The following is a 24,403-nucleotide window of genomic DNA, read 5'->3' as shown; positions in this document are numbered from 1 at the left end:
CCTCAAGACTTATGTTTCTCTTGAATGATATTTTAATATAATGATTTGATACGAAAACAACGCCGGTTTCATCTTCCCGAATTTCTCCATCATAATAAACAATAGTTGAAATTCTCGTCATTCTTAGAGTTTGAAAGGGATACAGTATTATATCTGCAAAAAAAACCTGAAACAATTAAATAAATAATATATGAATTAAAGGGTGTTAGATCGGGAATATTATCTCAAAGGGTGTCTGACACGTAAATATTTAAGAAAAATGTGATTTTTTGGGAAAATCGCCAAAAAAGCACAGTAATAGAAAGAATTTAACTAAAGACGCCGAATAATCTGATAGAATAAAATTTTAACCTGAAGACGCCGAGATATCTTTGAGTCTTTATGCGTGTACTGTAGAAAATACCTTAAATGAGGAAATAATGTTGGAACCATATTTATTGTGGGAAGATTTTTTTCCCATGCTGCCTTATTTTGGCATTTTTGCATGTGAAGGATGAAAAATTAAATGATATAAAAACAAAAAAAATATTTTTATTGATAATTTGATAGGCATGATGGAAATTTTGAAGAAAAATATAATTTTATTTTCCTTCGTTATTTGATACATTTGAAAATTAAGAGATAATTTTTTAGTATTTTTTTATCTTAATTTCAATTTATTTTTTATTAATATGAGAAAAAATAGTTTTTTGAAGAAAAACTTTTTTTTATTGACGAACGGGAGAGAAAAATTATCCTCTTATCTTATAGACAAATAGTAACTATAATGATAATTAATCAAAACTAAATTAAAATTTTATATATACTTATTTTATTGCTTGTTTAGTAGGAGTATAACAAAGGTATCACTAACACGGTACCACGCTAAGTAAAAAATCTTATATGCCATAAAATGCATGTTCAAAACATATACACGAAGTCTTTAATTTCACATGCACCTATTTATCTGTTCCCAAAAAAAAAATCCAAAATGTATCCATTACAGAATAATAGGATAAATTATATATTTAGTATCTCAATTATTATTTTTATTCTGTTGAAGTCATTTAATTTTTTTTTGTTTTAAAATCATATCTAAAGTTTAATTTCAGTTCCATTTTGATCTCCCGCCATTAAAAAATTATATGTGATACTGAGGTGTTACCATAAAATAATATCCCATTATCATTAAAAAAATTAAAAATATTGTATCAACAGTTTTATTAATTTTTTAACGGTATGTAATCAAAATGAAACCAGTACTAAACGTTAGTTATGATTTTGAAATAAAATTTGTTGGATGCCCAAAATATAACAAAAATAATAATTAGGTACTAAATGTGTAATTTACTCTAAATGATGATGCTAATAATAATAATAATAATGTTGAAAGGTCTGCAATCCTTGGACAAATATCATGTCCTCCGTCTCTACCTTCATTTATTTATTTTTCCATTGACTTGCATCTAAATTGAAGACAAACAATTGAAGACCAAAAGCAACCAAACATATATTGTGGGAATATTTCGGTGGTGTGGGCAAGGATTAACTGAGAGTGCAGAGGCAACAATTAGATTTTGAATATTATATGAAAGAACTGTTGAAGTTTTTGTACAAGCAAATGGGTATCCAAGAATGTAGGTCACACATTTCATGGGTGAGGACAAAGAGCTACAATGTATTCTTATCCTCAAACCAAAGACAATGACGGATTTAAAACTATTTTTGAGGATATATACATATATATTAATAATATAAAATTTTTAATTGATATAGATACAAATTAAAATTTATGGTGAACAATTTTATTAAAATAATTAATTAATCGAAAAAAATTAGATTTAAAAAAAAAAGATGCATACTCATCTTGAATAAGCTATAGATCCGCCGGTGCTGCTTTTTTATATTTCTATACCCATATTTCCTTTTCCTTTATTTGTAACTTGCAGGGGATAATCACATCTAAATGTAAGTGTTGAACAACATGAGGTGGAATTTAAACAGTTGTTTGTTATCGGAATAGTAGTAATTAGTAGGTTATTTTTTGAGTTCAAACCTAGTTTTTTAAATTTTGTATAATATATATATATATCATATATAAAAAAAATATGGAAAAATATATGTATATCATATCTAGTTATAAAAAATTATTTAAATTAGAATCAATTAATATTATAAAATTATACATATTTATAATTAAATTTAAACAGAAGTTTAAACAACTCAAATCAACTTTCATAAACTCGATTTGGATAAAAAAAATCAAATGAAATTTGGTAGTACAGTAAACGAACCGAACGCACATGAACGGAGGTATGTTCATGTCGTTCATTTAATAAATAAACGAACACAAACATAAATGAACAAAATGTTTTTTGTTCATATTCGTTTATTAAGGAATATAACTTGTTCATGTTCGTTCATTTAATAAATAAATGAACATAAACGAACACGAACATAAAAGAACACAAACATAAACGAACATAAACGTTGGAGACCCTACCTAGGGGTGTAAACGAGCCGAGTCGAGCTCGAGTATTGTTGAGCTCAACTCGAACTCGAAAACTTTCAAAGTCAGCTTGACTCGACTCGAAAACTCGTGAGCTTGAAATTATTAAGCTCGACTCGAACTCGAAATATAATATTGAAACTCGACTCGAACTCGAAAAGGCTCGAACTCAAAAAAAAAATTAAGAGCTCGATTATTGGGTTATTGAGTTCAAAGTAAGCTGACTTGAGTTGCTGGTTGATCACTATTTACTTGCAAATTCAAATACTCCATTATATATGAAAGAAAAGAAGATTATTTGAGTAGAAGAAACGATGCTTAATACTTAACATCCCTTCCAGAATACATCACCTTTAGACTTGGTTTCCAAAGCAACCGGTTTCTGGGACTCCTCTTTGCTCATCGGATAACCAGCTGGTGGCGTAGTCACATAGGGTTCCGGCGCAGTGGATGTTGACGGTGCTGGGTATGCAGCTTATGGATCGTTCAAAAAGAACTAAACCATGTTAATATTGTTGGGTTTTCCAAATAAAACTGGGTTAATTATGGAGTTGGTCATCAGAATATCAGATTAATTAATATTTTTAAGATACTTACAAATTGGTCACCAAAATTGATTTAAGAAGATTGGGTTAAACATAAATGAATGAACATAAACGAACATAATCGAACGTTCACGAACGTAAAGGAACGAACATGAACGAACATAACTGAACGTTCACGAACGTAAATGAACGAACGAGACATATGTTCTTGTTCATTCATTTAATTAAACGAACACTAAATCTTGTTCATGTTCGTTCATTTAATAAATAAACGAACATAAACGAACTTCCTGTCTACGGTTCACGAACGGTTCGTTGAACGTTCAGTCCATTTACAGGCCTAAAATTTGATTTATAAAATAAAACTCACCAAGTTAACTAACTCAAAAAATTTTAACTCGATTTAATTGATCGAATACTCATCTCCGGCCCAACTCAAGTGTGGGTCAAGAGGTTGAATATATATATATGTTAAACTCATCGGCCCAATCCTCCAACGAAATGCTAACTTCCCTATATTCCGATCGTCACTTTACTATTTCATCTTCGAAAACCACGATTTCTAGCTACTGCTCTCTTATTTCTCCAAATCCCACTTTCTCTCCATTAACGAATTTCCCTTTCATATTTATTTTTCATCTTCATTTACGAAGAGCGGTTAAGTTGCTCCCGGTAACAGTTTTATTAGAAAATGGAGTTTCATGGCGTTTTGAGATCACCAGAAAATGGAGTTTCAACAAATTTTATATTTTTATTATGTTTTGCAGTCCCAAATTTTCATACTCTGGCTTCCATTATTTTCTTTTAATCATCTCTTCGATACTGGCCAATGAACTGATATTTGTCTAGAATGGATGGATGGCCGTGAATTGGATTTTATGTGCCCGTTCATGAGTTTGTATATGGAAAGATGGCTATTTGAAAGAGATGGCTGGACTTTCCATGAGGAATTTGGTTGAGGTGGGGGTCATCAAGTACTTGGTGCCGACTGCTGAATTGAGTGGTTTGTATTCAATATACGATGTGGATTGCTTGTTGATTGTAATGTGTCTTTTACTCTTGGGATTTGGTGTTTGTATTTTGGAGGGAATGGTGAGAGGTCTGATATGGCTCATGGATGATGATGGCTGTGTGGTTGTGCTGTGGACAGGGTGGAGCAGTAGCAGTTTGTGTGTTGGTAGAGGTGGTTTTCTTGCTGATCTGTGGAAGTAGGTGTTGATAAACGTAAGTTTGAACATGAGTTCAGACAGCAGGAGCAGGAGTCCCATGGATCGTAAGATCCGATCTGGTCGCATTTCTTACCATACAGGAGGGAGTCTCGGCGGGGTTTCAGGTTTTCTATTTTTCAAGCATTTAGTTAATTTTCTTGCCTCAGCTAGTTTTTTGGTCCGAGGAAGAATGTGTTTTTGTATAGTTCTCAAAAAAAAGTACACGGGTGGTTGGCTGAAAACATTTTGAGTCTTGATAATTTGCCCATGTCACGCCAAAACAGAACCTATAAAATGGTTATCATTTTCTGCTTCAGCAAAAATGATGATTAAGAGGATTTAAGTGGGGTATTGTTTATTTTATCCATGTGGTTGTTATCATATATTGTGTACAACCTTTTATGTCAGTAGTCTTTCAGCATGTATGGGTTGGGGCTAGGTTTATGTGGATGAAAGGATTTAACTACTTTTGTTGTTTTATTACTTTCCGTTGGGATGTGCTGGAAAGTTCATTACTAACCTGGCTTCTGTATGGGTTTATCTCATAATTATTTTCCTTTTGTTTTCTAGGTATATACATGTGTTCTTTTTGTTCGACATAATTTCCTTAAAGAATATTGATCTGACAATTGTTGGAATGTTTGATTCCACTTTTCTTTCTTTCCAATCAAAACAATCTATGCAAGAACTGCAAACGACCAGGTCATTATGCTAGAGAATGCCCTAATGTGGCAATTTGTCACAATTGTAATCTCCCTGGGTAAAGAACCTTCTCTCCTTGCTGTTAAACCTTGAATCTGATATATCCTTTTAGTTGATTTTAGTTTGTTTTTCTGTTGTCTGACTTTTTATTTGGCTTTTTTTATTTTCAAGGTGTCTAAAAAAGCTGTAAGCTTTTGTTTTGGTTTTCGAATGTATCCTTGAATCAACTAAACTAGATCTAATTATGAAATTTAAATATGCTATGTTGATTCTTTTTCGTTTCTCATTTTATGAGTAACCTTGTAGTGTCTTTATGATGGAGTTGTTGGGCCAAGCCATGCTGCTTTCTTGCAGTTGTGGAGCTGTTCTAACCTTGCAGGAACTGTATGAACAGGCACATTGCTTCGGAATGCACAACCAAGTCTTTATGCTGGAACTGCCGCGAACCTGGCCACACAGCAAACCACTGTCCAAATGAGGGAATCTGCCACACATGTGGGAAGTCTGGGCACCGTGCCAGAGATTGCACTGCTCCCCCAATGCCACCTGGGGATGTGAGGTTATGCAACAATTGCTATAAGCCTGGTCATATCGCCGTGGACTGTACAAATGACAAGGCATGTAATAACTGTAGGAGGCCAGGTCACTTGGCACACGATTGCGCAAACAATCCCATCTGCAACTTGTGCAATGTAGCTGGACATATGGCTAGGAATTGCCCAAAAGCCAACATGATAGGAGATCGAGGCATTGGCAGTGGTCGTGGTGGTGGTTATCTAGACCATCGAGACATTATGTGCCATAACTGCCATCGGCTTGGCCATATGAGCCGGGATTGCATGGGGGCTTTGATGATCTGCAACAACTGCGGTGGAAGAGGACACATGGTGTATGAGTGTCCGTAGGGGAGGTATTTGGACCGCTACCCTCGGAGATACTGATGATCCATGCCACTTTGTCGGTTGCAATTTATATTAGAATTGTGGTTTAATTTGTGATTGAAGGTTTGGAACTTGATGGACATTCCAAATTTGGATTTTGCCGGAGTTTGTTGAGCTTTCATTATGACCCACTATTGTGCATCATAAAAACCTTTATGAATGGCTAAACTTTGTGATTGGTTTCCTGTCCAACTCTTTTTCATACATGCAATTGGAGCTTGGGGTAAACATAAAATTGTAAAATTAGTTAGTATCCGACGTGTTAATAACTCTGATTACAGGTCGTTACATAAATAATTTTAATTTAAACCTGCTTGACATATATATAAAATATAATCCAGTGTTGAGAGCTCATACAATGTCAAGGTGCCTTCGTTCTTATAGTGTTTAAAATGCCTCCGTTGAAATTCTTCCATTGCTAAGTTAGTGTTGAGATGACCATACTCTTCCAACGTTGAGATGTTTCTGTCTGAAATGTTTTCGTTCTTGTAACGTTGAGATATCTCTTCTTGTGAATTAAAAAGTTCCTTAGCTAACTCAATGTGAGTTTTCTCCAAAACATTGAGATGTATTCACTCAAAATCATTCTCCAAGTGTAATTCTTCAAAGCATTGAGATGTATTTGTCAACTAAAGCGTTCGTCTCTGCTTGTATACTGTAGAGTTCCTCCACAATTAATGTTGAGATATCTCTGCTCAAACTAAAATATAACAACGTTGACAACTGTTAGGCTTTTCTAGACTTTAAGTCATACTCTAAAGTGCTGAGATACCTCCACTAATTACAAAATTTAGATGTCTCCTCTAGTAAAGCATAAAATTCTTCCATTATTAACTAAGTATTGAGATGTATGTGCTTAAGCTAAGACATAACAAGACTTATACGGTCTAGTAAAGATGTTCACCTCTTAGTTTTAACTGAATTAATCGACTGAATCAAATTAGGTCGATTAAACGATCAATCTTCAAAATTAGTTAGTTGAAGAAAAATTATTTTTTTAATATTTTGTTAGTGATTAATTCGGATTTGGAATCGATTAATTAATCAAAAATATTAAATATATATTTTATTTCCCAATCAAATAGTATCAAAAAAAACAAATGAGAATCGGGGGGGGGGGGGGGGGGGGGTTGGTGGTGGATGAGAAACAAGAATGTGTTCAAGACTTGAGGCAGAAGAAAAGCAGGATGGGGAGCCTCGAAATTCGTTGGGTTGGGCCGAAGCAAAAATTAAATAATTGTAATAAATACATTTTAACAATTTAACATCCATTTCTCTCCTATTTGTCAGACTAACCAGCCATGTCCCGCTAGCCGCGTCTTTCGCAGTCTCCCCGAAAGAATTTATTTTCAATCATGGCGACTCTATAAAATTCTGTCTTTCCCTTCTTCCTTCGGCCTCGTACCCAATTCGATTTCCCCCCATCCTTTCTTGGGTCTCTTTTCCACCAGTTTTTCTTTTCTTTTAGATTCAGAGCAAAAATGAGCGCGTATAAGCGCGTGGTTCAATTAGGGTTTAATGCGTATTCGAGTTCCCTTGTTAATAGGATCGGGCACCGGCCGATTTCTCAACTCGTTAAGTCCAATGGAAAGCGTGCATTTCTCGTCGATACATTGGCTCTGGTACTTCTTTTTTAAAACTCCATTTCATTTTTAATTTCCTGTTTGGTTGTCGAGAAAACCTAGGAATATGAAGGAGGTGTGAGCATGTTTGTTAATCTTTTTCAATCAGGAAAGTCAATTCGTGTTTTCCCCCCTTCTTACTGATTTTAGATATTATACTTAATTCGATTGGATTTGTTTTCTCGCTAAACAAATCGGTGTTTATTCCATTTCTTTTCCCAAAAAAAATGGATGCGAAACTCTTCGATTTGGTCCCTGTGTTAAATTTAAGTTACTTTTACAATATAATAGGTTCGAAGTTTGGAAGCGCAAGGAGTGCCCTCGAAACAAGCGGAGGCTATAACGGCAGCAATCACTGAAGTACTAAACGACAGCTTGGAGAATGTATCCCATTCGTTTGTTTCGAAGTCAGAAATGCAAAAAGTAAGTGTGATATTTTTGTTACATTGTTTTGAATGTTTCCTTGAACATGTATGTTCATTGCGATTATGTGGGGTACTAAATTTTTCTTCATTCTACCTTTTGTAGTCTGAGATGCTTCAAGAAGCCAATTTGTCGAAGTTTAAATCGGAAGTAAAAAGTTCCCAGGTACTACTACTCTATATGTTTAATTAAAAAACTAAGTGGCAAAGGAGAAAGAGGAATTTTTTGTTATGTGCTAATTTTGTAATTTGGATATTACCATTTGACAGAATTGAACACCAATCAATCTCTTATTGACTCTTAATTTTTCTGATTCTTATGAAATTTTATTGGTGGAATCTCGTAGCTTGTTCGATTTGAACTAATGATATTACGGCACTGGAGTCTTTCGTTCCTTTTCCAGCATTCTTGTGCATTAACCCAATGTTTCTGTTTGTGAGGCTGGTCAAGCTTAGGGTAATTGATATTCTATGTGCTATTTTAGTGCCCCTTTGTCCTATTACTTTCTCCTTTCCCTCCTTTTTGTGACAATTGCTCGGGTGTAGGTAAGTAGGGGTGTGCATTTGGTCGTTTCGGTTTTTGTATACCAGGAACGGAATAATCTGATTAAATCATTAAAACCAAATAAACCAAACCGACTTTATTGTCAAAACTGAAATAACAGGACAAATTATCCCCCAAACTGAACCGAAATAACTGTCTAGAATCTAGACTCTAGACTGATCAAACCAAATTGATAATTTTCTTTTTTACATTTTTAATATTTATTTATAAAATAAAAAAATATCGTTGTAATTTTAAACATTTATATGTAATTAATTAAATAATTTGATTGAGGCATTTCATATTTGGGTATTTAATTTCATATTTAGTTTAAATTAATCAAACATATACATGTAATTTATTACTTGAAAAAACTTAATCGGTTTATTTGGTTTGGATTTTTAAAACCGACACCAAAGTGAATTAGTTGTCGAAATCGAATAAGTAAATTGGTTAAATCAGTTTGGTTTACTTGGTTAATTCAGTTTAACTGATTTTTGTTCACCCCTTTAGGCAAGGAAGGAGGTGAAGATGAAAGTGGAAATGACAACTCTTGTATCAAAAGTTAGGTGTAGGTGAACCCTATGTGGTGGGTTTAGAATTAGATGAATATTTTGAAGTTCAGGTAAATATGGTTTAACAAAAGAAAACCAATGCTTTTGAACTAAACTATGCTTAGATATGTATAACACGTTAAGTTGTTGGTTTAAAAGTTATTCTAGGATGGAGAGTGTATGTAGAATGGAGAGAGTCTCTTGGTAGTTTTTCAATCAAAAGTCTAATTTCGAAACAGCAATTGTGTTATTGGCATTAAGTTCTGTAATTGCTAGTTTTGTTTTCACTTTTTCTCATGCGTCTTTTTCAGCATAAATGATTCTGAATGTTCTCTTTAGTTCCAAGTCATGTATTCTTAATTATATCATCACAGTGTTCATTGCAAATACTTATAGGCGTGTGTAGTCTTTATGTGGTTCTTAATGGTTTTTCCCTTTTAATGCAGGAGCATCATTTCTCTATGTTGCAACGTGAAACTGAGAAACTTAGAGGTGACATAGAAAAGATGCGAAGTGAACTAAGGTATATTTTCTGGATTAAAATGGAACTGTTTCTTACTTTCCTGAAAATTTTGATGGCTTGATTTTATTGAACTAAACTCTCAAACAGGTATGAAATTGACAAGGTTACTGCAGGGCAGCGTCTGGATCTAAATCTTGAAAGAGGGTAGGTAGACTTCATTTTCGGTTGGTTCTTTTTATGTGGACCGTTGCTTGCTTACTCTCTTAACTCTTAACTGATTCTAGGCGCATACGTGATGAGCTGGCCAATCAGAATGCAGAAACGACCAACCTGACAAACAAGCTAGATAGGGTGAGTATGCTTGTTTATTTCATTTGATAATCTGTGTAGAGATGCTTTCACATACAGCATAAACCTGATATTTCAAATCATCTACAGGAAATTCATGCATTAAGAGCCCAGTTAGAAGCTGCAAAATATGATGTGATCAAGTATTGCATAGGTACCCTCGTCTCCATATCTGCGGTTGGGTTAGCTGTAGTCCGCATCTTGATGTAGCCTCAAACCTGCTTCAAGTAATGCCAACTTTCCCTACATAAATCCCTAATTTCATTATTATTTTTTTCTTTTCTTCTGGCGACTACATTTCTTTGGGAGTAAAAAGGGGTGGATATTACTTTAGATTGTCATATAATTGGCAAGGAATGACAAATCCGAGTTGATCGGAACAATTATTTGTGCTTCTTTTAGGATTAAGCACGGCTTATTCTGTGAACTCTTGATGTGTTTTATGATATGTCATTTTTAGGGAGGCGAAGTTAAGGATATATTATCAAAGATTATTGCTAGTCTAGGCAATGGTGCAAACGTATGTATTCTTCAAAGTTGGCTTTTCTTTTATATGGAACAAATGATTTGCCATTTGTGCATTAGTTGATATAATCATATAAACGGAGAAAGAAATGATTTTGAACATTTTAAATGTAAAAGTATCATTCATTCATTATTCATGACTTTTACAGACTATGGCTTGTTCTTTTTTTATCTAAAAGCGTTTACATTTTATTGAATAATTTTTTTTTTATGTCTACCATAAAATTTTATGTGTCCACTCCATATAAATCCTGCAATCTGGATTTTCTTTAAATAATTATTTATTTTATTGATTATGACTATCATAAAATTTTGTGTTTCCACTTTATACAAAAATTTCATGTTACATTGCAATAAATATAAACCATTTTATGAAACCAGAGATTTAACGAAATTTGGATTTTTCCAATGGCGTCAAAGGTTGGTATTGCCTGTTACACCACGTTGGCCTGCCAAGTGTACCATTTTGTTATCAACAAAGTGGTCTAGTAAATGATGTTAGGACTTAGCACACACATGGTCTTTGCCTAGTTTTCACTACTGCGTCAGACTCACATATTCCAACCACTTCGACAGTATTATACCCCCTGCTTCTCAAAATTCAAACCCATATTATATGTTTAAAGCTTTGGTACCTCCAAAATTATAACGCCGGCTGAATCCTTTTGAACGTCTCAAAAACCTATTCTTTAATTATAGAAATTCAAAATTCAAATTTGAATAGAATTGACATAACTTAAAATAAATATAATCTAAAATAACTTAAACTTATAATAAATAGAATAAAAAATAAACTCTACACCAAAACAATCTAAATCTTAAATAGTTTTGAACTGAAATAGATTAAAAAAATATATAAAAAATAAATATAAAAAAGTCTAAAACTAGAAGTATAAATAAACCTAAGAAAATCTAAACCCAATAACAATTAAACAGGGTTGAACCCTGGTCACGTGAACCTATCCTGGTATACCTAACTTCAAAAACTCTGAACCATCCGGGTTAACTCAGATGAATCCATGACTGCTGTTGCTTTCTTTTTCCTCATCTCCAAAACTTTCCGATGACTGCTGGAGTGGATGTCACCGGAAAAAGTGGGACTACAAGCCGGTCTATATTCAGGAAGAAGACGACCGGACTTGTAACGAACCCCACAAGCGTTGCATAAGGTTTTGGACCCAAGCGGACCGGTTCTCCACTGTGGAGTCTTTTGAACTTGGCAATGACTACACCTCCGTTGAAAAGGGTTCCCGCTTGACAATCCACTAACTCGAACACCCACCGCCTCTTTCTTCTGCTTTTTGGTCGGCGGTTCCGTAAAATCATTAACCAACCCCGAACAGATACTCGAAGACGTTGTCATCGAAGACGACGACTCGGAAATAGGCAGTGACCCAACCGACCATGTCGGGACGGCCGGTTTTGCCCTTTTGCTCCTCGCTTTTGATGGAACTGACTTTGAAAAACACGGCGCTTTCACAAAAATGGGGCCAGGTTCCGCTTCAAACCGAGTATTTTCACGGTTCTCGGTTTGCTGATTAAATACCATGCATGGCAAAGGAAGCTCCGGCAACGAATCGTCCACAAAGTGAGACACCCATTCGAGCCCAGCTATTTCATCATCCTAAAAGGAAAAAAATAAATTAAAAATAAAATAAAATAAAATTTGAATTTATTTAAAGAAACGGAACTTACCGGAACGGAAAGTTCGCTGGTAAAGACGGAATCGAGGGAAAAACTGCTGGAATTTGAATTACTATCATCGTCTGCTACCCGTTCTTGATATGAAACAGAAACGGATTCTTTTTCTTCAACGGAATCTTCTTCGAATTCTCCGTTATTGAAATCAAGGAAACAGTCAACGGAGAAATCTTCGTTGGGAACGGCGGCGCCGTTCATAACATTCATGACCAAAAAATCATCGAAAACATGTTGCTGGGTCTTTTGCAATGTGAGTTCTCCTCTTACACTCGATTTCAATGCTCTCAGTTCCATGCAGTATTCCATTATTCCTATGCCCAAGAAAACAAATCGAATTCAACATCAAATTTTGAAGTTAAAATTATGAAAGAACACAAAAGAGTTATTATATTATTATGTATATACAAAATTATGATTTACCTGGTAAAGATGAAGGATGAAAATGAAGAAGGAATGTAAGAGAGAAGACTAAGTGGTGGAAAGGTGAGGAAATGGCCTAGGCTTGTTCGTGGGCGAAACTAATGCTAGAGTTAATGGTTTATCTCTTTTATGTCTCTCTACCGAATTTTCCTTTTACGTGTATATATGTTTTTAAGCCCTCTACTTTGATGAAATTCAAGAGTTAACCTGTCTACTTTAATTTCATATAATTTCATTTTTATTTTTACAATATTATTAGTAGGTTAAAGTTGACATTATTCTTCTGATTGAATTTTAATTCGATTAATGTGATCGATGTTACAACTAGGGTTGAACGTATGATTTCATCTTAGAAGTGTGAACTTAAGATTTTATAATAAAAAATTAGGGGGTGAAATTACAAAATTTAATGAGATACGAAATTATGTTATCAATTGAAAATATATCTAAACTATATAAAATTTTGAAATTTCCAGAAGGTGTGATCGCACTTCATCACTCTCACGGTCCATCTTCGGTTACAACATACAAGAGAATATGATTTTTTTAATTAACCTTGTATCCATTAACCATGAATGACGTAAATAATGACTGCCTCGTACACAAGATGATAAATCAGAATCAAAGTCTAATGTTCTAGACATAGTCGAAGCATAGTGAGCGAGAACATTTATTGCACCATTTGCAGAACGACGAATATATTGAACCTGGATGTGGATATGGATGTGCATGTCCATTATTTCTTGAGCTTCAACAAATATAAAATGCAACACAAATAAATTACGACCATTATCCTCGAGTTGACGAACAACATTCATCGAGTCACTCTCAATAATAATACAAGCAGCAACAAAGTTAAGAGAATATGATTCTAGATATTTTATATGTGTATTATCCTCCCATGTATACTACTTGAAGAGGCCTAAATAGTTTAGATATTGTATCAGTTGTTGCTCTTAAGGTGAAGAAAGTGAAGTTTTGTTACTATTACTTAATCACACAGTTAGCAACATATAAAAACTCAATAAATCGTATTTAATTAATTTAGTTTAAATCCAAAACAAATGCGTAAGGATGTTTTTTAAAAGTTAATTAATTAATAATAAACTATGTCAAATTAAAATAGGTAAATTAACTCTCTAATTTCAGCATATTCGGACTGAAACCAGAATAAACCATTTTCCATTTATGGTCAATTAGTTAATTCACTGTTGATGATTGGTCTGTGAGCGAAGATAGTGACAGGCGGCCACTGGCGCTAATATAAGTTCAAAGCACTAAAACGTAATGAACTACCCACGAAACCGCTGTCATTTTGATTTTTCTCGTTTTTTTTTTCTTCCTCATTCCAAAATTGGCACTCCATTTTTAGGTTATTTACAATATTAGGACTTCATTGCTTTGCCCCGTTAATATCGAGCCTTTTTTGCAAATTGCCGCTCTTTCTTTTTCTAATATTGGAAGGTTTTATAAGCAACCGCCAAACGTCGAGCTTTTATCGGGCTTTAAGATTCATATCGGACGGCTCATATTTTGAATGGAATCACATATTGACAAATGGTTTTTGATACTGTGGGAAATTTGCGTGTTAATTGTTCATGCATTTCCCAACACTATAATTGTTGTCCGAAATAATTATAATATAAAATATATTTTTAAAATTTAATTATTAATAATATATTCTCTGTAAATAAAATTTTTTAAACTCAAAATAAATATATTATTATATTTATTTGATAAATTAATTTAAATTTTATATTTTTAGTTTAGCTTAAAGATTCTAAATAAAATTTAAATGATAAACTATAAGTAGTTAATTTATATATTAAAATATTAATTAATCAGACAAAAATAACAGAAAATTAAAAGGCGGCAGGCCGTCAATGAAAGAAACACCTTGTGTAATTTTGTTCACTGGAAAACATGACACTTGGCACGCCGTTTTGGAATACTTTATTAGGCCTAAACGACAATCCACTTCTCACGTGCATGACAAAAACGCGACCTAAGCTCATCTCGTCGAATCCTCGTAATAAACTCGACGTTGAAATTCAAAATTCAAGGTTTAATACTCAAATCGTTATCATTATTTATATGTTAATAGAACTGAGAGTTTATCCATAACTTTCGTTCAAATTTTAAATTAATTAATATTTTTAAGAAATAAATTTTAAAAATAAATGTAATTATGAAGTAACATTTAATTTATAATTAATTCAAAGGGTTTAGATGGTAGTTTACCTAATTTTGAACCACCCTTTTCCTAATTTTATTATGTGATTTGCAGATAAAAAGTTGTTTTAAATCAGTGTCTAATATAATATCTCAATTCTACTTAATTTGCCGTACCTAAATTGGCGTTTATTTATATAATCATCTTTAATATATGTTCATTTTCGGGATATTTATTTTCTAATTTTTCATATTGACTCATTTATTTTATAAATCTGAAGTGAATATAAAATAATATATATTCAAAAACTCTTAATCATATGACAATAAAAGCTTATGATTCTACATACGCGATGCTCGAACCAAAAACCTCAATGAATAACTACAAGTCCCTTAGCTTAGTATCACTTTGTTCATGCAAATCTTTTTGATAAATTTGGAATGAATCTTAAGGTAATATATGTTAAAAGACTCTCAACCGTTTAATAATAAACCCTTATAAATTTATTTTGTCACACATTGTTAATTAAACCCTTAAACATTACCATTTTATTTAAATAAACCCTTATAAATTTCATTACCTAAATAAGTCTTTTATCTTTTGTTTTATATCCAATTAAGCTTTATATTTTACGTGAAAAAGTCATTTTAGTTAGCCTTATTTAAGCATAAATTAAAAAGCTAAGGCTTATTGGTATACAAGTTAAACGATTAAGGATTTGTTTAAGTGTACAAAAATTAAGTATTCACGAGTTAAATCAGATCAAATTTTGGTTAGACTCGCTCATGTATGGTATCAATGCCATGCATTGATTCCTAAGTCCAGTTTAACTCCAAATACGACGACGGACGGAGCTATTTATTAAGTGGGAGGAACAATGACTTTCCTATTTTTGTATAGAATAGTATTTTATATCTTTATTAATTTAAATATTAGTTAGATTAAAATCTTTATTCCTTTTTTATATTTAAATATTTATTTATTATATACTTGTATATCTCAGTATTTAATCATAATTTCGTCCCAAATATAAATCTCAAGTCTTTCTCAAGCTATTTATAAATGACTAACCTAAACTCATTTAAACCCGCATATTTTATTATCTTTAAATTTATTAGATTTAATAATTACATATACACTTCTTATGCTGTCACTTTTCTGTATAATGCATTTAACATAAACAACCTAATAAATATTTTAATAAATATTTATATTATAATATAATACATTTAACTTCTAAATAATATAAAAAAACGTATCATAACTTGAAAATGAGTTGGATCAGATTCAAACTTTAAATGTTGAATTTCAACATCAATTATGATTATGATTTTATTATATGTTTTATTTATTCAATAAATTTAATTGTTATTATTAATTAAAATATAAAAACAAAATTGTTAATCACTCGTTTATTATGAAACGTTAGGTTAGGCCAACTACCAAGCTATAATACATAACAACATTACCATATATGTAATATGTTACAAGAAATGAATGTCGAGATGGAAATGTTACAACGTCCATACATTTTTTTAAATACAATATTATGATGGTTATTGTCGCAACCGTCTTTCGGTTGGGCCCCGAACTTGGGCTTCGACTTAGGAAAATGTGGATTGGAGTCGCCACCGATCATTTATTTAAAAATAAATGGGTTGATCGGATACCCTATTTCTTACCTGATCTGCGTCTTACCAAAGATGTATCGAATTCGGGAGTCGGTTACAGTCAAGGAAGGGTTAGCACCCTTGAACTGCCCTTTCGGTACTACGTAGTTTCCAGTTGTCTTTAATTAAGAAAATTGTAAGTTAAAGTAAAATGTAAAATAACGATCCGAATTATTTACCTCTGATGAATTAAAGATATACCCTTAATATGTCAATATGTCACGAAAAGCATTAGAGGAAAAAGGCGATGAAATAAATACAAATAAGAAAGGAAAACAAAAGTAAATAGAAATACATAAAATGATAATAAAAGTGCAAGATAAATAAACGAAATAAGGGGAAGAACAAAAAGGTAAGTAAATAGATGAAATTAGTATGCATGTACATAAAATGTTAAGTATATATATATTAATAAAAAAGAAACCGGAAAATGCAAAATGAGAAAACCAATAAATAAATAAAAATAACCTAAAAATATAAAATATAAAATAAAATATATAATATATAATCTATAATAGTAATAATAAAAATATATATAAGTAATGAAGACAAAAATGAATAACAATACGGTAAAAAAAATAGCATAATATAATAGTAGTAAACAAAAATATAGAAGACGAATAGAAATGTTTAATTAAATATATACGTAAAAGAAATAATGAAAATAAAAATACATATATATATATACACATACCATGATAATAAAACTTAATATATTAAATAAAAAGTAAAATAAAAATTAAAACATAAACTGAATTTTAAAAAGGGTTAAATTGAAAAGCAAAACAAATCAAATGGCCAAATTAAAGATTTTAAAAAGCTACAGGGGATTACATGGGGATTATCCCATTTTGGCTTAGACACACACATGCTTTATGGGTCATATAATGCCCAACGTGTGGCCCTAATAAAAAGAATCATCTTTTTATTTTAACCTTAAAAAAAAACCCTTCCTGTTTTGAGAATTCTCTGGTTATTTGAACAAGCACTGGGTTCTTCACGTTCAAGTTTTAAAAAAAAAAAATTCGATAGCTCCCTCTCCCCTCTAAAAATCATTTTATTTCTCAAGATACATAGCCTCAGAGAGGGATTTCGAAGGAAGAAACCCCCTTCCCCGGATCCTCGACCGTTCGGTTTTGGTTTAGTTCGAGCCAAATATCACGCAAAATCAACATGCAAGGGAAGCAAACGAACGAACAAGGTAAAAATAAAACACTACCTTTTTATTTCTCTCGGAATGTTTAAAGCAAAGTGCTCTGAAATTGTGTAACCCTTAGTATTTTGCAATATTCCTTCTGCGTATTTTGTGTACCACTCGTATCTCCTCTCTTTTTTTTTTGAGTGTTCTATTTACATCTTTATTTATAGTGAAAATACCAGCCTATTTAGTGTTCTAATTCGAGTAAAATACTAATGTGGGTTGTTGATGATGGTTGTGATTCTTGCGCCGGAGGACTTGGACTGTTGGGGACGTGATGGAGGCGTGCGAGAGGAGGACTGCTGCGCTGGTGGAGAGAGGCGGCTGAAACCCTAATTTGCCATAGGGTTTCTTGATTTGGGCTGCTGTTGGGTCACGTGGGACTTGGGTTTGGTCCACTGTTGAGCCCTGAAAAGAAAAAAAATGTAAATAAACATATAATATAATTTATAATATAAATATATATATTATATAATATAAGGACGAAATTTAGTGTATTCAGTTATTTTATGGTTTTTAGCTTCTCGATGTTAACATTTATAATTGCAATAATTATTATGCGATTGAATGATTGTATTTCGAATTTTTTAAATATTTATATATTTAGAAATTATGAATTAATTATATTGTACGTCCTTAATTTATTATTATTGTTTTAAATCAATTTTTTTATATTTTAAATATTTTAATTTCATATCTAAATAATTATGTATGTTATAATTTTTAAAGAACGGAGACCACATGATTTTAAAAGGGTATTGTTTTTTTGACTTCATAAGAGTATTTTGATTTCAAACGCATAATCTAATATTGAACTCAGTTTTTCATATATGATTTTAAATGTAAATATTTGAAATTATATTTTTCAAAGAGAAATTTAAAAAAAATCATTTTTAAAAGGATAATTTTATAGAAATTCAATTATACCTATTTTAAAATGATTGATATGACTAATCTAAAAAACATACACATTTTTTCAAGAACATTTTTTTAATAACAACAGTCTCAACACTTATATGTACAAATTTTAGTTTATATTTAATATGTAAAAATCAGAATTAATTTCAATAATATTTTTCCCTTTTGAAATTCTTTTGGTTTTTTTCTTATGAAAAGCTTCTTCTTTTCTTCTTTCTTCTTTTGTCTTCTTCCTTCAATAATTTGGGTGCTTAGCTACTTTATCATCACCCATATAATAACTACAAAGGCCACATCATTCGTGTCATTGAGAACGTACTCATCAACGCACTTGCTCAAACGGCCCTTATCCACAAGCTCAAAAAGGAACCACCATCAACTTTTTTGCTTGGTGTGTTGCTATCTTAAGGATTTATATCTGATGCATTTGTAGATCGTAATGTACAATTTTATATATTGTCAGTCAATTAAATAATAATAATATATTATTAAAAGTAAAATTACTTTAATTGTTATTATTTTTTCTTTAATACTTCTTACAAATTACATTTTCATTGTTATTTTTTCACCTATTAAATCTTGAAGTTTCTGATTTTTTTTTTTTAATTTTTAGAGTTCTATATCCTTCGGTCAGTTACATACTCTTAACATGATCACTGATAGATTTACATGATCTACCAGTAAAATATACTATTTAACAACAAGATCTATTTAATTTGTCAACCTATAAATAGCTATTATCACCTTAAGTATAATACAAATCATCATGCAAGGTTGAAGAAGGGAATCTCTTTCTCAATCTATCTCGACTATTTATCATCTTCTTCAAAAAAAAAAAAAATTGACACTAGACAATTGCATACAATTCTTCACTCAAATTAAAAGAAAACCGATAAAATCACTACAACCTTATTTCCTCCGCCATCAATTATCTAATTACTCAACGGTGTATTAAATAAAAACTCATAAATTTATTTATTCAATAATACAGATTTAGTCATGTTTCTGAGTACGAGTAATTGTTAATGACGATTCTAACAATCAAAGGAATTCTTACAACATGAATACCATCTTCCCAGTATAGGTTTCCGAACGAGTATCTTCCTTGAACTTTTAGTTGGGAACAAAAGGTTACCTTAAACTTCAGCTTCTTTATTGTTGAATTGAACGACAAAATCCATGGCTTGACACTCACGTCAGTTCCTGCAGGAGATTGAACGCGAGCGACGTAAACGGAGTTCACCGGACCAACGTTTGTAACGGTTCTCGAGATGGTTAAACATTGCTTAAGCTCGGGTATTGTTATAGAAGGCAAATTTAGATTTAGGAGGAACTTAGCTGATTCATGACATGGAGTGTTAACTTTAGTCATTAACTTGAGGGAACTGCTGTCATAGCCCATTGCACAAAGGAAGCTAACATAATCAGAGGTTTCGATGTCATAAACGAGCCCCGGGTCAAGAGCTTTATTTGGATCTACATGGCCACCTCCATAATCAAATGGATCAGCTTGCTTGTGGGGTGCTCCCTCAGCCACTGTATTTTGGCCATATTCATCCTTCATAGAAGCTTCTCAAGCCAAAGAAAATGTTTCATCAACAAGTTGTATGAGCAAACGAGAACTCGTAAGTTTCGGTTTCTTACCGGTCGTTACTAGTGCAGACTTAATTGCTGCAGGGCTCCACTTTGGATGAACTCCCTTGAGAAGTGCAACAATGCCAGATATATGGGGACAAGCCATGGAAGTTCCCGAATCAAGTTTGAAGTTAAGCTGTGACGGTTTAGTTCGAGGTGAATTGAGTAGATTGGAGGAAGCAGCAGGTGACCAGGAGGCTAATATATCAACTCCTGGAGCAGCAATGTCTGGCTGAACAATGCATTGGCATATGTTAATACAAAAGGTCATGTAACTATGTTCTTACAAAAAGACAGCTAATACCTTCAACACTGATGGTGAAAGGGAACTCGGTCCTCGTGACGAAAAATATGCTATTTCTGGGGTTAGCTGTTGTCCGATAACCGTTTTTGAGAAACTGAACTTGACTACTGGATTTCTGTTACATAAAAGAGTTCATTAATGATATCAGTGACCTTCAGATGGAAACTCAAGACCTAGTGTTCAACTCGTATCTGATGCGAAAGACCTGCTTGCTGCCATGTAAGTCAGCAGAGATGTGCCAGCTGCAAAGTCCACTTGGACGCAGGGAAAACTCCATTGACAAGAGATACCCTTAGTGGGAACCTGTGCAAATATGACTCCCACACCCTTAACCTTGAGTACAGATTTTGAAGCAATGGCAGCTAACCTCTGTGACTGAGATTGGAAACAAAGAACTACTTTTCCTCTGTTAAAGTAGCATTCAGAGTTTCCAAATCACAACTTCTGCAAAAGTATACAGTACTATAGAATTATTCATTCGTACCTCGTATCTAGATCACAAATGTGAACAAGAACCTCAGTACAAATCTTACCCGGCACTGGTTCCATCAGAATCAGAGGCTGCAATATCTGCTCCATATACAATAGGATGAAACTTGTTCACATCCCTTCCCGTATAGAAAGACTGACCCTGAAAGAAAAAAAGGGAAAGTCACTGCTAAGTAAACAAACAGTACATTTGTGTTTCTTTGACTTGCAATTTATAAACTAACATGTACTAGTAGATGGTAGTTCCATTACAAGCAAAACGTGAGAGTAAAACATTGTTCAATCTTTTTGATCATTGAGAAGAAGATTATGAATTAGCATTAGAGTTTGGTTGTTCCCCAGCGTTATCACTGCCGGGAAATCTCGATCAATGGTGCTTGCAGCAACAGTTATAACCCAAGGAGCAGTATTAATGATACATTCTGGATAAGGACCAGAGTTGCCTGCAGAGCACACAACGGATATTCCTCTTGCTACAGCATGGAAGGAACCAATAGCCACTGCATCATCAACATAAGGGGAAAGTGGAGGTGGTGAGCCCAAAGATGCCGAAATAATATCGACACCGTCAAAGATAGCATCATCAAATGCTGCAAGAAGGTCAGCTGAGCTACAGCCACCGGTAGCCCAACAAACTTTGTAGATAGCTAACCATGAAGAAGGAGCACCTCCTCTGGCAAATCCTTGGGCTAGTCCCCTAAAGTTAGCATTTTCGACTAGAGCACCACATGCAGTAGATGAGGTGTGAGTACCAAGGCCAGAAGCATCTCGAGGAGACAAGAACTCAACCCCATCACTTGGGTCAAGCTTTCCAAATTCAGCTTCATACCCTTTAATGTACCAACGTGCACCGATCATTTTCCTGCTTCAAATACCCCAGTGTTAGATACCTAATACTTTAGCTAACCAGAACCGCCAACACTCCACACGTTCATTCAAACAACAAAATGTTCCCCTTCAACAGAATTATTAGATATTACCATGAAATGTATTTCAAGTTGATCATAAGAGTACTGAAAACGGAATACTAATTGTAAATAGAGTGCAGGTCAAATATGGAATCTAACTGCATTCGTTCTCGAAGTATAAATATATATTAGTGGATTGTTGTAAAATTCAGCTTACCATATGTTACTAGTTTTAAAGAAGTAAATTCTCTTATTTTGAGTCATATTTGACAAAAATCACCCTGTAACCCCTAAATTCAAGAGTGGGTTGATTGAAATGCATTACAATTGTTACAATTATTCTACTAGACGTTGCATGCAACATGATCCACCTAATGTTGACATTGATTTGATAAAGAATGGTAAAAAGGTATGTTAGAAGAAGAAACAGATTGAGCAATGATCAAAGCAACTACACCTATTTCAATGCGAACGGTTAAACGTGTTTCCTTCCTGGCATATCCCTTTCCATCGAGATTGAAACTTTCTCATGCCATTATCTTTGAAGCTTTCAGACTCTGGCCATTTACCTTCTCAGAAAAATGTATGATAAAAAAATGTCAAATGCCAAGAACAACAAAGTTATATATAGCTTGGCCTTTTCTTTTTTACATAACAATGAAGCAGCAAAAGGAAAAAGAATGAGAGAAGTAAAAGGGTATAGAAAGAATTTGTAGGCTGACCAGTATCCATGACACCAATAATAATCACCAAGCCTGAATGGCCTTTTGAAAGAATGCCATCCAAAATCTGAGGCCTAACTTGCAGGAAATCCCAGCTTCTAGTGGTATGCAGATTTAAGATTCTATTCGGAACTACACGAACAACTCCTGGGACATCTGCATCGATGCCATAAAATCAACTAAAAGACTAGTTTTGAGAAATATGCTAAAGGAGAAAAAACAGAGTTTACAGTTCACCAACATTGTTACACCTGCAATAAGCTTGGCTTGAGACTGACTGAGGACCGCAGCAAACCCTGAAAACCCATGTTTGTAGCTATATAAAATGAATTCCTTGGCAGTTTCTTTGCTGTAAAATTGAAACCATACCGTGTTACCATTTTCCAATGAACTTGTGAAAAGGAAAAGCTTTTGTTCTTGTAAGCAAAAGTACAAACACAACCAGCAAAAGTAGCAATAACGATCTAATTAAGCCTAAAGCTCCACCAATGGAATATGTAAGTGTATGCATATTCATAGCAAAATCAATTATTTATTTATTTATTGCAAGTAGTTCCATAAATTAACAACTTATAAAGAAGTTGAAATTGAAACCTTCCAAGAATGTCTGAAAGAATCTGATGATGGGAATCCTCCAGTAGATTTAGTTCATCAGTGTGTCTCTCCCCCATATATACAAATATAAACCTGTGAAAACAAAAAGAACAAAGAAACTATTAGATTAAAGGCAAAAAATGATGACAAACTGAAACAAGAAAAAAGAATGGAGAAAACCCACATTGCTCGAAGCAAGCCCGAGAAGAAACAAAGAACATAACAATGCAAGCAGAAAACCACATGGCCATGAAGAACGAAAAGAAGCCATCAAGAGAGAGAGACCTGGAGGAAAAAATATTGACAATCAAAGACAAACGCAATGAGAGAAGATCAGAGAGTGAGTTATAATTATATGATCAGCTGCCGCTTATACTGATGACCGGGAGATGGCGATAAGTGATTGTAGATATGCAATGCACGTTTTTTTTTAAGGTGTGCACACATGCATTAACACAAAAGTTTCTTAAATAAAATTTTAAGATGAATATAATTAATGAAATAAATAATTAATAAAAAATTCAAATTTTAAGTGTTAACCTTAGTATAAGTGTAGATCGCCACTGCATGCGGGACCGCGGTTGATGCCTTCTGCACTGCACTGCACTGCTACTGCTACTGCTACTGCAATTTACGCTTAAAAAGGCGCATTGGGTGCACGATGGATCTGTCAATTTGTCAGTGTCATTGAAGGACTCTGTTTGTTTTGTTTGTACTGTTCATTATCATCGTTTTTTTTAAGTTGGAAAATTTACAGTGGGAGAAGAAAATTGACTTTTACTTTTAGTAGGGTAAAAAAAAAGGAATACTAGCAAAAGCGCGTTGCCCACAAAACAACAGTAGAAGGTTTAGAAATTCAAGTGGGAAATCATTTAGTTAAACTTCTTCAACCACTATGGTTGAAACTCGGATCGCCCTATCATTCAGTATCAAACCTATCAAATCATGTTGTTATACTTTGATCACATGTTCAACCACAGTGTATATATAAACGATTAATTTTTTAAAATAAATATTACGTTATATTAATTTTAAATTTACAAGAAAAATATCAAATTCTACTTTATCATAAGAAAATATCAAATCCTACTTTATCATTTAAGTCTTTAAATTATTTTTACGTTTAATTCAAAAGATGAGTCAATCACCTACGTGTCCATCTCTATTCAAAGTACACAAGATTTTTCGTAACGATTCATCTAAATTCCATTATTACAATGATTAATCTAGATTATTGGTAATTATAATATAATTATAGTTATAGTTCTATCTACTCCCATTTGCAATAGTGGTGTATGCAATAGATATA

The 24,403-nt window shown here is 33.0% G+C and overlaps 2 protein-coding genes and 2 pseudogenes across 4 annotated transcripts; 2 read left to right on the top strand and 2 right to left on the bottom strand.

Moving 5' to 3' along the window:
• Positions 1-3,987: 3,987 nt before the first annotated feature.
• On the top strand, positions 3,988-5,977 carry LOC120134669 (annotated as a pseudogene).
• Positions 5,978-7,216: 1,239 nt separating this feature from the next.
• On the top strand, positions 7,217-10,252 carry LOC120134166 (protein FMP32, mitochondrial-like). The gene is made up of 7 exons (XM_039150637.1): positions 7,217-7,506; positions 7,798-7,929; positions 8,035-8,094; positions 9,473-9,549; positions 9,637-9,693; positions 9,774-9,840; positions 9,928-10,252. Exons 1-7 carry the CDS (start codon positions 7,366-7,368, stop codon positions 10,045-10,047), a joined length of 654 nt encoding a protein of 217 aa, XP_039006568.1. The 5' UTR covers positions 7,217-7,365; the 3' UTR covers positions 10,048-10,252.
• Positions 10,253-11,229: 977 nt separating this feature from the next.
• Positions 11,230-12,631, bottom strand: LOC120133969 (GATA transcription factor 5-like). Of its 3 annotated transcripts, XM_039150453.1 has the most exons (4): positions 12,542-12,629; positions 12,058-12,388; positions 11,881-11,986; positions 11,230-11,847 (listed from the first exon to the last, which is right to left on the bottom strand). In XM_039150453.1, exons 2-4 carry the CDS (start codon positions 12,367-12,369, stop codon positions 11,342-11,344), a joined length of 924 nt encoding a protein of 307 aa, XP_039006384.1. In that variant the 5' UTR covers positions 12,370-12,388; positions 12,542-12,629; the 3' UTR covers positions 11,230-11,341. The 3 variants fall into 3 exon arrangements, with proteins under 3 accessions (XP_039006384.1, XP_039006381.1, XP_039006382.1); XM_039150450.1 differs by having other exon boundaries at positions 11,230-11,986; positions 12,542-12,631; XM_039150451.1 differs by having other exon boundaries at positions 11,230-11,986; positions 12,058-12,376; positions 12,499-12,611.
• A 6,786-nt stretch (positions 12,632-19,417) lies between these two features.
• LOC120134096 lies at positions 19,418-23,511 on the bottom strand (annotated as a pseudogene).
• Between the last annotated feature and the right edge of the window lie 892 nt (positions 23,512-24,403).

Source organism: Hibiscus syriacus, unplaced genomic scaffold (assembly GCF_006381635.1).
Source record: "Hibiscus syriacus cultivar Baekdansim isolate YM2019G1 unplaced genomic scaffold, ASM638163v2 tig00110597_pilon, whole genome shotgun sequence".
Lineage (NCBI taxonomy): Eukaryota > Viridiplantae > Streptophyta > Magnoliopsida > Malvales > Malvaceae > Hibiscus > Hibiscus syriacus.
Note: the sequence above shows the minus strand (reverse complement) of the source record. Positions and strands in the feature narration are given on the sequence as shown.